General features: G+C 50.7%; 1 protein-coding gene across 1 annotated transcript in view; it reads right to left on the reverse strand.

Moving 5' to 3' along the window:
• Window positions 1-16110, reverse strand: part of LOC120751875 (collagen alpha-1(VII) chain-like) — a 112184-nt gene that overhangs the window by 3973 nt on the left and 92101 nt on the right. Inside the window, 9 exon segments of the mRNA XM_040062365.2 lie at window positions 299-305; window positions 422-471; window positions 2900-3064; window positions 3666-3704; window positions 5118-5166; window positions 7258-7311; window positions 8349-8426; window positions 14490-14606; window positions 15786-15848. Of these exon segments, the coding sequence (XP_039918299.1) occupies window positions 299-305; window positions 422-471; window positions 2900-3064; window positions 3666-3704; window positions 5118-5166; window positions 7258-7311; window positions 8349-8426; window positions 14490-14606; window positions 15786-15848 (622 nt within the window).

A 16110-nucleotide genomic window follows, 5' to 3' on the forward strand; every position in this document is an offset into this window, starting at 1 on the left:
GCGCTGGATTCCCAGAGTGGATAGAGGAGGGAATCCAGCAGTGAATTCCCAGAGTGGATAGAAGAGGGAATCCAGCAGTGAATTCCCAGCACAGAATGAGCTCTGTTGCTCCGTCACCCATCCCTGCGATTCCCACCACGGTGGCCCCTGACCTTTCCAAAGGGATTGGTCAAACCCTGGACTCTGGGTGGGATCTTTTCACGGGAATGTTTACATTCGGGGAATTCCGGGAGGATCCTCCCAGAGTGTTTTTCTGGATCAAACTCCCCTCCAGCTGCTCAGCACCCCTGGGCCAAGCCCGGCTGCTTTAAGCCAAGCCCAAACCGAGTTTTAACCTTGTGTAGCTCCTTCAGTGCCACATCCCTTCATCCCCAGCTGGGAAGTGCCTTCCCTAAATGCCGCTTAATTCCCAGATTTTCACCTGGAAATCGGCTTCTGGCTGCGAAATTCCCGTTGCCTCCTGCGCCGGGGCTGGGAGGGGAGGAGGGGGAAAAAAAAAACCCCCAAAACCCGAGGAAATCGCAGGGAACGAGGGCGTGCAAACAAATTATCCCTCATTTAAATAAAGATCCTTGGAGCCTTCCGGGGATTAACGAGCTCTCCTCATAAACGTCACGGAGCAACCGGCGGCAATAAAACCCTTTAATGGTGTTAAACAACTCCGCGGGAAAGGTTGGGCGTTCGCCGGGAGAAAGCCGGGAGCGTTCGCGGTTGTTTGCCGGAGATAAATGTCAGGCCGGAGTTCGGCAGCCTCGGGAAAAGCCGGGAGCGACTGGAATCTGGCGGGCAATAAAACGCTCCGGCCGCGGAATCCTGTTAGCGCTCGGAGCCGCTCCGCGCTCCGCGTCACTTAGCAGAGGGATTTATGATCCCTCCTGCCCCCTTCCCGGCTTTTAATGGGATTGTTGGCTGCCGCCGTGATTCGATAACACCGGGAATGGCCCCATCCGTCTGATCCCCGGCGCTGCCGCGGAACAAATCGAGTTTGGATCCGGATGGGAGCCTTTGACGTCGGGAGAGCGCTCCCGGAGCGGGGCGGGAGGGGAGTGGGGATTGTTGGGCTTCGGTTTTCCAGGCTTGGCTGGATTTTTTTTGGGATGCGTTCGTTCCTTACGTGGGGCCGTCGTCAATGGGTTTGACCTAAAGCCCTTCCCAAAGCTCTTAAAGCCCTTCCCAAAGCTGGGAATCACGGACTTGCAGAATGCGCTTGGAATTGGATGATCCTTGAGGCCCCTTCCAACCCAAACTGCTCCACGTCTCAGACTGGGAAGGGGGGATGTAAAAACCCTGGAATCCAGATCTCGGTCGAATTCCCTGCCTTGGAACTGGATGATTTTTAGGGTCCCTTCCATCCCAAACCATTCCATGTCCCAGGCTGGAAGGGTCTGTAAAAATCCTGGAATCCAGATCTCATTTGGACTCTTTGGCCTGGAATTGGATGATTTTTAGAGCCCCTTCCATCCCAAACCATTCCATGTCCCAGATAGGAAAGAGGCCTGTAAAAACCCTGGAATCCAGATCTCCGTTTGAATTCCCTGCCTTGGAACTTGATGATTTTTAGGGTCCCTTCCATCCCAAACCATTCTATGTCCCAAGTTGGAAAGAGGCCTGTAAAAATCCTGGAATCCAGATCTCATTTGGACTCTTTGGCCTGGAATTGGATGATTTTTAAGTCCATTCCATCCCAAACCATTCCATGTTCCAAACTGGAAAGAGGCCTGTAAAAATCCTGGAATCCAGATCTCATTTGGACTCTTTGGCCTGGAATTGGATGATTTTTAAGGTCCATTCCATCCCAAACCATTCCATGTCCCAAACTGGAGAGAGGCCTGTAAAAACCCTGGAATCCAAATCTCTGTTGAATTCCCTGCCTTGGAATTGGATGATTTTTAAGGTCCTTTCCATCCCAAACCATTCCATGTCCCAAACTGGAAAGAGGCCTGTAAAAACCCTGGAATCCAGATCTCATTTGGACTCCTTGGCCTGGAATTGGATGATTTTTAAAGTCCCTTCCATCCCAAACCATTCCATGTCCCAAATTGGAGAGAGGCCTGTAAAAACCCTGGAATCCAGATCTCATTTGGACTCCTTGGCCTGGAATTGGATGATTTTTAAGTCCATTCCATCCCAAACCATTCCATGTCCCAAACTGGAAAGAGGCCTGTAAAAACCCTGGAATCCAGATCTCATTTGGACTCCTTGACCTGGAATTGGATGATTTTTAAGGTCCCTTCCATCCCAAACCATTCCATGTCCCAAATTGGAGAGAGGCCAATCCTCTTTAAATCCTGTCCTGAAATTTGGAATTTGAGCCCCAAGTGGAGGAACCCTGCCACAAATTACTCCATAATCCCTCAGTTTCCCCCCTGTCCCGTTTTCCCTCTCTCCCACAAACCCAAGATGGAAATCCAAGCCCCGATGAGGAGATCCGGAGATCCATGGGTGGCCCTTCCCTCTTGGAACACACCAACAGGAGCAGATCCGGTTGTTTTTCCCTGAGTTTTAAGCTGTGGTTTTACCCTTTATTAAAATGTTTACGAGGCCCTGGATGGAAATAGTCGAGTGTTTGGTCTCAGGGATGCCATTCCTGGAAGTTTTACTGGAACTTTGCCAAGGACGCGGTGGGGAAAAACGGGAAAAGAAACCAGCCCGGAAACGGCTGCCTTCTCCCAGCCTTTTAAAAGGAACCCTCCGGAAGGTTGGGATCACCGCTGATCCCACGGATATTTAGGTTTTCCTCAGCTCCTGTCATCCCCGAGAGCGTGGGAGCCCTCGCCGGGAATCCCATCCCTGCCTCATTCCCGCCCAGTTCCCGGGACGAGGATTCATCGGGAGGCCCACGGAATGCTCCGGAGGATTCCGTGGCTGGAAAAGACGGGGAGGAGGCAGCAGAACTCACCGGCGAGGAGCGGAGGTGCCTCCACCGAGCGCTTCACCGCAGTCTCCAACGTGGTCTTGCCCTGAGTCGTGCCGAGCTTTTCTTCCCGGTTCCCGCCATTCCCGGTGTATTCCCGAGGCTGGGAGTACCCTTGGATCCGCCCGCGGGCTTCAGCCACCTCCAGACCTGCAGATGGAGGGTCACTGGGGATGAATCCGATGCTTTGGGGTCGGCGGATCAGCTCTCCAGGCTCCGCGGACCACGGGATTTGAGGATTCCATGAGTCCTGGAGCTCATCCCCGGGGACGGTTTGGGATGGTGGAGCGATCCCGGAATTTTGTGGGAAAGGGATTGGGATTCCCGTGGGTTCAGCTTTAAAGACTGGGAGTCAGGAAGGGATTGGATCATGCCCTGGAGGTGGATCACGTCCTGGAGCTCATCCCCGGGGACGGTTTTGGATGGAGGAGTGATCCCGGAATTTCGTGGGAAAGGGATCGGGATTCCCGTGGGTTCAGCTTTAAAAACTGGGAGTCAGGAAGGGATTGGATCATGCCCTGGAGGAGAGGGTGGGAACTTCCAGGAGACTTCCAGGTGTCCCTCTGATCCCTCAAATTCCACTCAGGAAGATCCATCCCCCTCAAACCAGGATCCAAAAGGTGATCCAACGTTTTCTGCACCGAATCCCAGGAAAAGAAGGATTTATTCCCAAAAACAACCTTCCACTTGCAGTTTCAGGCTGGTTTGGGGCAAGGAGAAGATCCTTTCCTGCAGGAATTCCCAGCCTTACCCTTTTCCATGGACATCCTTCCCAACTCACCTCCACAACCTGCAGGCAGAAGAGACAGGGAAGAGTTTGCTTCCTACTTTTTTTTTTTTCCCCCAAAACATATGAGATTTTTCCAGGAAATAATTATTTTTATGGATTATCCCCCCCCCACCCCTTTTCAAGGATCCAAATCCTTCCTAACAACTCCAGTGGGGGTGAACCTAAAAACCCTTCCGTATCCATGGGATATCTGTATCCAGGGAAAGCTGGAAGGTGTTGGAAGGAAAACGTTTCCATTCCATTTCCATAGGGAAAGTCCCGAGAATGGGGCAGGAAGGAAATCCATTTATTTGCTGGATCTCAAATAAATGGATTTCTGCCGGGCAAGGGAAGCAGGACCCCCCCAAAACTTTCAACGTCGGGATTCTGGGATAAAACCGTCCCCAGATATTTTTTTTTCCTTTCTTTTTTTTGTTTGTTTGTTGGTTTTTTGTTTATTTTTTGTTTGGTTGGTTTTTGTTTATTTTTTATTTGTTTTTTGGTTTTGTTTGTTTTTTTGTTTAAATTTTTTGTTGGTTTTTTGTTTATTTTTTTGTTCTTTTTTTTGTTTTTTTTTAATTTGTTTGTTTGGTTTTTCTTTATTTTTCTTTATTTTTGTTTTATTTGTTTGCTTGTGTTTTTTGGTTTATTTTTTGTTGGGTTTTTTGGTTTTTTTTGTTGGCTTTTTTATTTGTTTGTTTGTTTTTTGTTCATTCTTTGTTTTTGTGGTTTTAATTTGTATGTTTGTTTTTGGTTTGGTGTTTTGTTTTCTTTTTGGTTTTTTGTTCATTCTTTGCTTGTTTTTGTGTTTTTAATTTGTTTGTTTGCTTTTGGTTTGGTTTGGTGTTTTGTTTTCTTTTTGGTTTTTTGTTTATTCTTTGTTTGTTTTTGTGGTTCTAATTTGGTTTGGTTTGGTGTTTTGTTTTCATTTTGTTTTTTTGTTTATTCTTTGTTTTTGGTTTGGTTTGGTGTTTTGTTTTCTTTTTGGTTTTTTGTTTATTCTTTGTTTTTGGTTTGGTTTGGTGTTTTGTTTTCTTTTTGGTTTTTTGTTTATTCTTGGTTTGGTTTTGTGGTTTTAATTTGTTTGTTTGTTTTTGGTTTGGTGTTTTGTTTATTCTTGGTTTGTTTTTGTGGTTTTAATTTGTTTGTTTTTGGTTTGGTTTGGTGTTTTTTTGGTGTTTTTTTGCGGTCATTCCCCGTGGGAAAGGACAATCCTGTCTCCCAACCCACGAGGAAACGGTGGAAATCCTCGCTGACAAATCCAAACGGGAAGAGAGAGAAGAGGGGGTTGAGGGATAAAAACGAAGAATTTCAGGAGGTCAGGAATCCGCGGGGGCCCGGAATTCCGCGCTGCCAACGGGTGGCGTTTGGAATCGTGCTGGCACGGAAACGGCTCCAATTTATCCTCCGGCAGGGTCACGGGGGCCAACTCACCGCAAATCCCTCTCATTTCGCTCCTCAGCACTTCCTTCACCTCCTCCTCCTGCGCCAGAGCGGGAAAACGGAATTCAGGGATGGATTCCAACCCCGGCGCCGTCTCCCTGCTTCTCCCACCAAGGTGGAGTCACCTCGTTTGGGGTGAGAGCAGAGATTTGGTGTCACGGGGAGCTCCGTTCAGGATCTGTGGCTCGTTCCCTCGGGAAATTCCTGGTTTTCCTGCAGCCAGGAGGAATTCCTGGCCATGAGGAGTGTGATCCCAACCCGTTCCAGAGCTCAGACCTGGGCTGGCATTCCAAGGAATGTCCTCACCCTCCTGGAATTGTCCCACCGAGCTGGAGCCTCCTCATTTTGGGGGCAGTGATTGGAGATTTGGTGTGATGGAGAGCTCAGTTTAATTTGTGGCTCATTAATTTGTGGCTCATTCCCTCTGGAAATTCCTGGTTTTCCTGCAGCCAGCTCCTCTGGCCACGAGGAATGGGATCCCAACCTGTTCCAGAGCTCAGACCTGGGCTGGCATTCCAAGGAATGTCTCCACCCTCCTGGAATTGTCCCACCGAGCTGGAGCCTCCTCATTTTGGGGGCAATAATTAGAGATTTGGTGTGATGGAGAGCTCAGTTTAATTTGTGGCTCATTAATTTGTGGCTCATTCCCTCAGGAAATTCCTGGTTTTCCAGCAGCCAGCTCCTCTGGCCATGAGGAATGTGACCCTGAATGTGACCCCAACCTATTCCACAGCTCAGACCTGGGCTGGCATTCCAAGGAATGTCCCCACACTCCTGGAATTGTCCCACCGAGCTGGAGCCTCCTCATTTTGGGGGCAATAATTGGAGATTTGGTGTGATGGAGAGCTCAGTTTAGTTTGTGGCTCATTAATTTGTGGCTCATTCCCTCTGGAAATTCCTGGTTTTCCTGCAGCCAGCTCCTCTGGCCACGAGGAATGGGATCCCAACCTGTTCCAGAGCTCAGACCTGGGCTGGCTTTCCAAGGAATGTCCCCACCCTCCTGGAATTGTCCCACTGAGCTGGAGCCTCCTCATTTTGGGGGCAGTAATTGAAGATTTGGTGTCACGGGGAGCTCCGTTCAGGATCTGTGGCTCGTTCCCTCAGGAAATTCCTGGTTTTCCAGCAGCCAGCTCCTCTGGCCATGAGGAATGTGACCCCAACCTGTTCCACAGCTTAGACCTGGGCTGGCTTTCCAAGGAATGTCCCCACCCTCCTGGAATTGTCCCCAAAGCCACGATCTCCCAGACTTCCCTGAGCTCTCAAAAGCCACGGAGCCACCTGCATCCAAACGATCCTCCGGGATTGCCCCTTGGGAATGAGCTGTGGAACCGCGCCTGATGATTGGGAGCTGCACCCCCTCCTGCTTTCTCCGCCTCTTTCCCAGCCAACGCCGTTCCCCATGGAATGAGGCCTCCAATCTCATGGATTTGGAGCCCGTCCTTCAACCCTGGGACTGTTAACGTCCACCGATCCCATCGGGAATCTTCCCTGTGGGATGGTGGACCTCCTGCTGGACTTCCCTGGGATCATCACCTCTTGCCCTTCTTGGGATTCCAAATTTTGGGGCGTTTTCCACGTGGGGAGCTGGAATTTTCGGCAGCCCGAATTTAGGCGATCCTTTCCCACAACCCCCACCCCCCGCTAAAACAAATCCCACTGGGAAAAATCAATCCACGTCCTGGAAAAATGGAAATATTGCCCTGTGTCAGCCAAGTGGGACAAAATCCGGGATGAGGGGGTGTGGAGGGAGCTGCCAGAGGAATTTTGTCCCGATCCATGCGGATCAACCCCTCCTTCCTCCTCAGGATTTAGAAGCCCGGGGCAGCAGCTTTTCCCTTGGGAAAAGGGAAAGCCAGCAGCTTTTCCTTCTCCTGCTTTTCCTTTGGGTCGGATCAGCCCTGGAGCACCGATCCAGCAGGAGCTGGGAAAGATGCGGAGGGGAGGGAAAACCTTTAGGCTTGGCTTTGTAGAGCCCAGCTCTGCTCCCACCCCGCTCAGCAGCTTCTTTTCCCAGATATCCTCGGAGCGGATCCGAGGATCCGTCTCCCAGCGTTTCCCTCCTCCCCTCGGCCTCTCGGGGCCGGGTTGGCCGATTCCCGTTTTTCCCGCGTGACGGGAGATGATCACTCACGGAGAGTCCCGGATCTCCCTTGGCTCCTTTCTTCCCGGCGGGACCATTTTCCCCCTGTTGAAAACACTTCGATCAAACCGAATTTTACCGAATTTTACCGAATCTCCGGAGAGCATCCATGAAATGCTCCGGGGATAAGCGCTCCTCAGGGATGGCAGCTGGGAAGGGAGGCGGGTGGAAAGGCTCCCGCGGTTTTCCTATAAATTTTAGGGGATATCAGCGGGCAGACAGGAAGGGCCTCATCCGTGTGTCCGCCAGATCCCAGATCCCTCGGGAGCTCCGCCCCGTCCCAACAATACGGATTTTAACGCCTGGAGTCGGGTTTTGTTTTCCGGCTGGAAGAGGTGGATGCACGGAGAGGGCCCGGCCTGCACAGAACCTTTGGGAATCAGCTCAAAGCAGGAGGTTTCAAGCTGGAGCTGCAATTCCAGCGCTGGGAAGACGGGAAAACCGGGAGACGCCGAGCTTTGCCAGCAAGGGATAAAAACACCCTGACAAATTCTCCGCTCGGAACTGCTGGAAACCGGATTTGTGGATTAAGGGTGGTTAAAAATATTAAAGGACGGGGAGCACAAGAAGGATGATCCCAATTAAAGCTGGGAGGATCATTTTTCTCAATCCATGCTCAATTCCAGCGCCAGGGGAAAGAAAAAAAAATCACATTATCCGCCAGCAGCGCACGGAGTTGAAGCAGTGATCCTAAAATCCCTCGGGACACTGGGATTTGCAGGGTGTAGGGACCGACCCCAAACAGGCTGGGATCGGGATCCTTGTGGGAATCCCCTGCTGAGCGTTAATTGCGCGTTAATTGCCCCGGGGCTGATGGTTGGTTCATTCCTGCTCTGCCTCCAGGGTGAGCTGATCCAAAGTCGGATGTTTTCCCAAAGGAATCCTCCCCCAGCCGGGGAAGGCTCCGGGCAGAGATTTGGGCAGCGCTGCCCCGTGTCCCGCCCCCTGGAATTCGGGATTCCAACGTCCCTGCTCTTGTTGCAAAATTCGCAGAGCCGAGGAATGGAACCTGGAAGAGCCAAGGCTCATCCGAGCCCAATCTGGAATTTTGGGAAGGGGCTGAGGATCGTTCCCATACTGACCACTTCTCCTTTTGGCCCGTCCATGCCCGGGGGCCCCTGGAGGCAGAGCTGGGATCTCCCTCTTCTCCCTGGTGGACCCTGGAGAGGAAAAAGGAGAGTTCCGGCAGCACTTCCAGAGATATCCCACGTTTCTTCGGGATTTTCCCCCTAAAACCCCAAAACCTGGCTGGGGTTTAAGACACTCAGAGCCCCTCAGGTGTTCTCGGGATGGGATGGGATGGGATCCATGGGATGGGATGGGATGGGATCCATGGGATGGGATGGGATGGGATCCATGGGATGGGATGGGATGGGATGGGATGGGATCCATGGGATGGGATGGGATGGGATCCATGGGATGGGATGGGATGGGATGGGATGGGATCCATGGGATGGGATGGGATGGGATGGGATGGGATGGGATGGATCCATGGGATGGGATGGGATGGGATCCATGGGATGGGATGGGATGGGATGGGATGGGACGGGATGGGATTGGGATCAGCGCTCCGGAATTTTTTCCCTCTGTCCCAACCCCACAAGCCATTCCCGGAGCTTCTCCTTTAATTCCAGGAGCAGTGTGGGTGATGGAAAATGCGGCACCTCGCAGCTTCTCTTTAATCAGTGTCCAACAAAAAGGGAAAAAAAAAAAAATCCATTTATTATCCCAGACAGACTTTTCTGGGCTGGATAATAACATAAAAAATTCCAGCCTTTTAAAATATCCATGAGGGAATCTTGTACTTTCGGCTCTCTCCTCCCTCCTGCGATTCCTTTGATTTATTTTTCATGGCAAGGCACAGCCTGGGGAGCAAGAGGAGGAAGGATAATTTTGTTTCCATGGCTTGGAGCGGGATTTAATCCATATTTTATTGTTCCGGAAGGACCTTTTCCCACCTTCTTCCTATAACCACCCTTCAAAATTCCTTTTAAAGATCCCTGGTCGCACTTCCAGCATCTTTATTCAGCGACTTCAGGCTCTTTTTTTTAAGGAAGATGCCGATTTCCAGAGGTATCTTCCAGGGAAAATTCAGCTGCCGTAAGGAAAATTGGCGGGGAGAAAATCCCAGCCTCTTTATGGGGGAAAAAAAAAAAAATTATAAATATTTGGGAATTGTTTTAGAGTGGATTTTGTGATAAAGGAGTTGATTAAGGAGATCTGGTCCCACAATTGGAAAAAAAAAATAAAAAATTGGGAATTGCTGGATGCGGGTTGAGTTCCTTGTTCATCCTTTCCGCTCTGCATCCCTCTTTTTTTTGCCTTAAATCCCTCTTTTTTTTTTTTTTTTTTTTGGGAATTCCATGGGATCACAAGTTTTTTGTCTTTCTGGGGAGCAGCCTCATGTTTTGACCAACAATTTAATTGTTTACTTTTGATCAAAAATTTAATTGTTTACTTAATTCAAACATCATTTTTTTCATGCGGAGTTTTCCCAAATCCCGTCAATATTTGATCCCGATGGAGCTGATGTGAAGTAGAAGTTGTCAATGGATATCGGCTCGGGAAAAAAAATTGGAAAATCCTGCTGGAATTAGGTGGAATTTTTCTTTTCCATGTCAGAATTCCTGCAAATATCTGTAGGATAAGGAGATCCAGGAGAGTGGATCTGATGAGATCCAGACTCATTCAGATTTCCCCGGAAAATTGGGAACTGTCCCAACTTCCGTCCTCCAAAATCCAAATTATTGCCGTCATTGCCGGGAATCAAGCAGGGCTTATGGATAAAATTTGGGGTTTTTTTTGGGTTATTTTACTCCAACCCTTCTTTTATTCTTGGATCTTCCAGGGAACTTCTGTATCCTTTAATCCAAGCCCGAAACTCTCCCAGCAAAACCACGGAGGGAATTTTCATTTCCAGCCTCTTTTTTTTTTTTTTTTTCCCCCCACTTTCGGAAAGTTCTTTATTTCTCGAAGCTGCCTCAAGAAAACTTCCAGGGCAGGGTGATCCTGCTCACGGATGGAATTAACATCTCATTTCCCGGGATTTTTTTTTTTTTATTTTTCCCCCCACCCCCTTACGTTTCTAAAGGTGCCCGGCGTGGCTGGAATGCAAAAATATCCATTAAAAAACGGGAGCTGAGAGGCACCGGCTCCTTCCCGAGCCTTGGCATCCTGATCCCGGGATAATTAACGGCTTGTTGTGCTGGTGGCTTTGGAATTATCTCTCCGTGGAGAGGTCAGACCTTCTCCCGAAGAGAGGGGGGGAAGGAGGGGAGGGAAGGGGACGGAAAAAATCTCCGGAGAGGAACGAAGCGGGAGGCGAGACACGCGGATCAAGATCCCGCAGGAAGAGGGAATGTGGGAGAGCTCGGGATGGGGGCTTGGGAGAGGCGGGAACACGGGGACGCCTCAGGGGTCACACCAGGGTGTCCAGGTGTGGATCCCGGTGGGATTTGGGATTCTTGTGGGATTCAGGGCCTGTGGGATTTGGGACCTGATGGGATTCTTGTGGGATTCAGGGCCTGTTTGGATTCCTGTGGGATTCAGGACCTGTGGGATTCAGAACCTGTGGGATTCAGAACCTGTGGGATTTGGGATCTGTGGGATTTGGGACCTGATGGGATTCTTGTGGGATTCAGGGCCTGTTTGGATTCCTGTGGGATTCAGGACCTGTGGGATTCAGAACCTGTGGGATTCAGAGCCTGTGGGATTTGGGATCTGTAGGATTTGGGACCTGATGGGATTCCTGTGGGATTCAGGGCCTGTTTGGATTCCTGTGGGATTCAGGGCCTGTGGGATTTGGGACCTGATGGGATTCCTGTGGGATTCAGGGCCTGTTTGGATTCCTGTGGGATTCAGGACCTGTGGGATTCAGAACCTGTGGGATTTGGGATCTGTGGGATTTGGGATCTGTGGGATTTGGGACCTGATGGGATTCTTGTGGGATTCAGGGCCTGTTTGGATTCCTGTGGGATTCAGGACCTGTGGGATTCAGAACCTGTGGGATTTGGGATCTGTGGGATTTGGGATCTGTGGGATTTGGGACCTGATGGGATTCTTGTGGGATTCAGGGCCTGTGGGATTTGGGATCTGTGGGATTTGGGATCTGTGGGATTTGGGACCTGATGGGATTCTTGTGGGATTCAGGGCCTGTTTGGATTCCTGTGGGATTCAGAACCTGTGGGATTCAGAACCTGTGGGATTTGGGATCTGTAGGATTTGGGACCTGATGGGATTTTTGTGGGATTCAGGGCCTGTGGGATTTGGGATCTGTGGGATTCAGGGCCTGTTGGGATTCAGAACCTGTGGGATTTGGGACCTGTAGGATTTGGGGCCCGATGGGATTCTTGTGGGATTTGGGACCTAATGGGATTCTTGTGGGATTCAGGGCCTGTTTGGATTCCTGTGGGATTCAGGACCTGTGGGATTCAGAACCTGTGGGATTTGGGATCTGTGGGATTTGGAATCTGTGGGATTTGGGATCTGTGGGATTTGGGACCTGATGGGATTCTTGTGGGATTCAGGGCCTGTTTGGATTCCTGTGGGATTCAGGACCTGTGGGATTCAGAACCTGTGGGATTTGGGATCTGTGGGATTTGGGACCTGATGGGATTCCTGTGGGATTCAGGACCTGTGGGATTCAGAACCTGTGGGATTTGGGGCCCAATGGGATTCTTGTGGGATTCAGGGCCTGTGGGATTTGGGACCTGTGGGATTCCAGACCTGTGGGATTTGGGACCCGATGGGATTCTTGTGGGATTCAGGACCCGATGGGATTCTTGTAGGATTCAGGCCTTTTTGCATTCCTGTGGGATTCAGGGACTTTTTGCATTCCTGTGGGATTCAGGACCTGTGGGATTTGGGATCTGTGGGATTCAGGGCCTGTTGGGATTTGGCATCTGTGGGATTCAGGACCTGTGGGATTTGGGACCTGTGGGATTCCAGACCTGCTGGGATTCTTGTGGGATTCGAGATCTGTAGGATTTAGGACCTGTGGGATTCCAGACCTGCTGGGATTCTTGTAGGATTCGGGGACTTTTTGCATTCCTGTGGGATTCAGAACCTGCTGGGATACAGAACCTGTGGGATTCAGAACCTGTGGGATTTGGGACCCGATGGGATTCTTGTGGGATTCAGGGCCTGTGGGATTTGGGATCTGTAGGATTTGGGACCTGTGGGATTCCAGACCTGCTGGGATTCTTGTGGGATTTGGGGCCTTTTGGGATCCCTGTGGGATTCAAGACCCGATGGGATTCTTGAGGGATTCAGGGCCTTTTTGCATTCCTGTGGGATTCAGGACCTGTGGGATTTGGGACCCGATGGGATTTTTGTGGGATTCAGAGCCTGTGGGATTCGGGATCTGTGGGATTTGGGACCTGTGGGATTCCAGACCTGCTGGGATTCTTGTGGGATTGAGGGCCTTTTTGCATTCCTGTGGGATTCAGGGCCTGTGGGATTTGGGATCTGTGAGATTTGGGACCTTCTGGTATTCAGGAGCTGTGGGATTTGGGATCTGTGGGATTTGGGACCTTCTGGTATTCAGAACCTGTGAGATTTGGGACCTGTAGGATTCCAGACCTGCTGGGATTCTTGTGGGAATCAGGGCCTTTTTGCATTCCTGTGGGAATCAGGGCCTGCTGGGATTCAGGACCTGTGATTTGGGATCTGTGGGATTTGGGACCTGTGGGATTCCAGACCTGCTGGGATTCTTGTGGGATTGAGGGCCTTTTTGCATTCCTGTGGGATTCAGGGCCTGTGGGATTCCTGTGGGATTCAGGGCCTTTTTGCATTCCTGTGGGATTCAGGGCCTGCTGGGATTCAGGACCTGTGATTTGGGATCTGTGGGATTTGGGACCTTCTGGTATTCAGGATCTGTGGGATTTGGGATCTGTGGGACTTGGGACCTTCTGGTATTCAGGAGCTGTGGGATTTGGGATCTGTGGGATTCAGGACCTGCTGGGATACAGAACCTGTGGGATTTGGGACTCGATGGGATTCTTGTGGGATTCAGGGCCTGTGGGATTTGGGATCTGTAGGATTTGGGACCTGTGGGATTCCAGACCTGCTGGGATTCTTGTGGGATTCGGGGCCTTTTGGGATCCCTGTGGGATTCAGGACCCGATGGGATTCTTGTAGGATTTAGGGACTTTCTGCATTGTTGCGGGATTCAGGATCTGTGGGATTCAGGACCTGCTGGGATTCAGGATCTGCTGGGATTCAGGACCTGTGGGATTCAGGATCTGTGGGATTCAGGGCATGTGGGATTCAAGATCTTCAGGGATTCCTGTGGGATTCGGGATCTGTGGGATTCAGGGACCTGCTGGGATTCAGGATCTGTGGGATTTGGGATCTGTGGGATTCAGGGACCTGCTGGGATTCAGGATCTGTGGGATTTAGGACCTGCTGGGATTTGGGATCTGTGGGATTTGGGATCTGTGGGATTCAGGGACCTGCTGGGATTCAGGATCTGTGGGATTTAGGACCTGCTGGGATTTGGGATCTGTGGGATTCAGGACCTGCTGGGATCCCTGTGGGATTCAGGGCATGTGGAATTCAAGATCTTCTGGGATTCCTGTGGGATTCAGGATCTGATGGGATTCTTGTAGGATTTAGGGACTTTCTGCATTGTTGCAGGATTCAGGATCTGTGGGATTCGGGATCTGTGGGATTCAGGGACCTGCTGGGATTCAGGATCTGTGGGATTTAGGACCTGCTGGGATTTGGGATCTGTGGGATTTGGGATCTGTGGGATTCAGGACCTGCTGGGATCCCTGTGGGATTCAGGGTATGTGGAATTCAAGATCTTCTGGGATTCCTGTGGGATTCAGGACCTGCTGGGATTCAGGATCTGTGGGATTCAGGATCTGTGGGATTCAGGACCTGCTGGGATTCAGGATCTGTGGGATTCAGGGTCTGTGGGATTTGGGATCTGTGGGATTCAGGACCTGCTGGGATTCAGGATCTGTGGGATTCAGGGTCTGTGGGATTTGGGATCTGTGGGATTCAGGGACCTGCTGGGATTCAGGATCTGTGGGATTCAGGACCTGCTGGGATTTGGGATCTGTGGGATTCAGGACCTGCTGGGATTCAGGATCTGTGGGATTCAGGACCTGCTGGGATTTGGGATCTGCGGGATTCAGGACCTGCTGGGATTTGGGATCTGTGGGATTCAGGATCTGTGGGATTCAGGGACTTGCTGGGATTCGGGTCCTGCTGCTCACCTGTGGGCCTGGCTCTCCCTGCGGCCCTCGAGGTCCAGCTGCTCCGGCCCCTCCAGGCTTCCCAGGCCATCCCGTTTGTCCTTTGAATCCTCCCAGTCCGGGAACTCCCTTGGCTCCCTGGGAATCACAGGGCAGCCAAACATCATCCAAACACTTCCATGGCATTGGGAATACGGGAACACCTTCCACATTCCTTCGGCACGGGAGCTTTGCTCTCCGCCTTTCCTTGTCCGGAAGGTGCTTGGTGACGTGGATTTTCCACCCAACTATTCCCAGGAATTCCTGAATTCCCAGCTCTCCCAGCTCACCTAAACAGGATCCTTTCATTTGTAACCCCGGGAAAAAAAAACGAGGAAAGAGGAAGATCCCAAACTTATAAATTTCCCACTCCTCTTCACCACCGAGCTTTCTCCCGGCGCTGCTGGAACGGAAAATATTCCCAGGAAACCCAGCAGAAGGAAAAATCCGACACCCAGCAGTGGCGGAAAACAAATCTGTGGGAGAGGAGAAGACCAGGAGAGGAAGGGAATGAGAATTCCTTGGGAATGATCTCCTGGCCTCCAACCAGAGACTTCCGGAGGTGTTCGACCATCAGGGAAGGAGGAACAGATTGGTTATCAATAAAATCCTTTAAGATCCCAAATCCTGGAGACAATGCGGGAAGGGCTTGAAGGGCTGGAAAATGCCAAGAGATTTGACGGAAGCTGCTGAGATTGTGTCATTTATTTTTTTTTTTCCCACAAAAAAAATTGCTGTTTTAACAGAAATCCCAATTTTTTCGCCCCCCCTACGGAAAAGTACAAATTTAGGTGTGGCTTTTTTTTTTTTTTTTTTAAGGAACAAAGCAGGAAATTAAGGAATGCTGAGAAGGAAGATTGGTGGGGAGTGATCCAGGTGGGAATTCCTCAGGGAGATGAGAACAGGACCGGGAGACCTTTCCCATTTCCCATGCCAAGCTGGCCCCAGCCTGATCCCACTTTTCCTACCCCGGAGCATCCCAGGGATTTACCCTGGGAATGGTGGTGGAATAACTCTGGATGAACGAATCCCTCTGGATGGCTTTTCCTCACACTCCAACCGGCTCCTCCTGGGATTTTATCCGTGGACAGAGGCGAATTTAACGAGACCTCTCCCTCCCGCCCTTTTCCAACGGCATTCCCAAGCCTAACGTTCCGGCCCGTTGACATTTCCCCTCTGGAAAGGGCACCGGCGACGTGGAAAACGTTAAATTTTGTTAACTCCACCTGATGGATGTGGGATTTATCCCTCGGAAATGGCGGCGTGGCCAGTACCAACCTTTTCTCCTTTCTCCCCAGGAATTCCCGAGGCGCCGTTGTTCCCTGAGGCTCCCGGTTCGCCCTGGAAGGAGCCAAGGGAAAATCATGGCTAAATCATGGGCTTGGAAAGGCTGGGATTTGGGGGATGAACTGGTTTTTCCTTGGATTAGGGTTGTTTACTGAGTGTCGCCTCAGTCTGGGCACTGGCGGCATTCCAGGAGAGGGAAAATTCCCATTAAAATGGAGAAGAGCCTGTGGAGCGTCAGGATTGGGATGGATGAATTCAGCTGAGGAGGTGAGTAGAGATCCCAATCCCAATATCCAAGAAACTTCACCCAGTCCGT

Source organism: Hirundo rustica, chromosome 4 (assembly GCF_015227805.2).
Source record: "Hirundo rustica isolate bHirRus1 chromosome 4, bHirRus1.pri.v3, whole genome shotgun sequence".
Taxonomy (NCBI): Eukaryota; Metazoa; Chordata; class Aves; order Passeriformes; family Hirundinidae; genus Hirundo; species Hirundo rustica.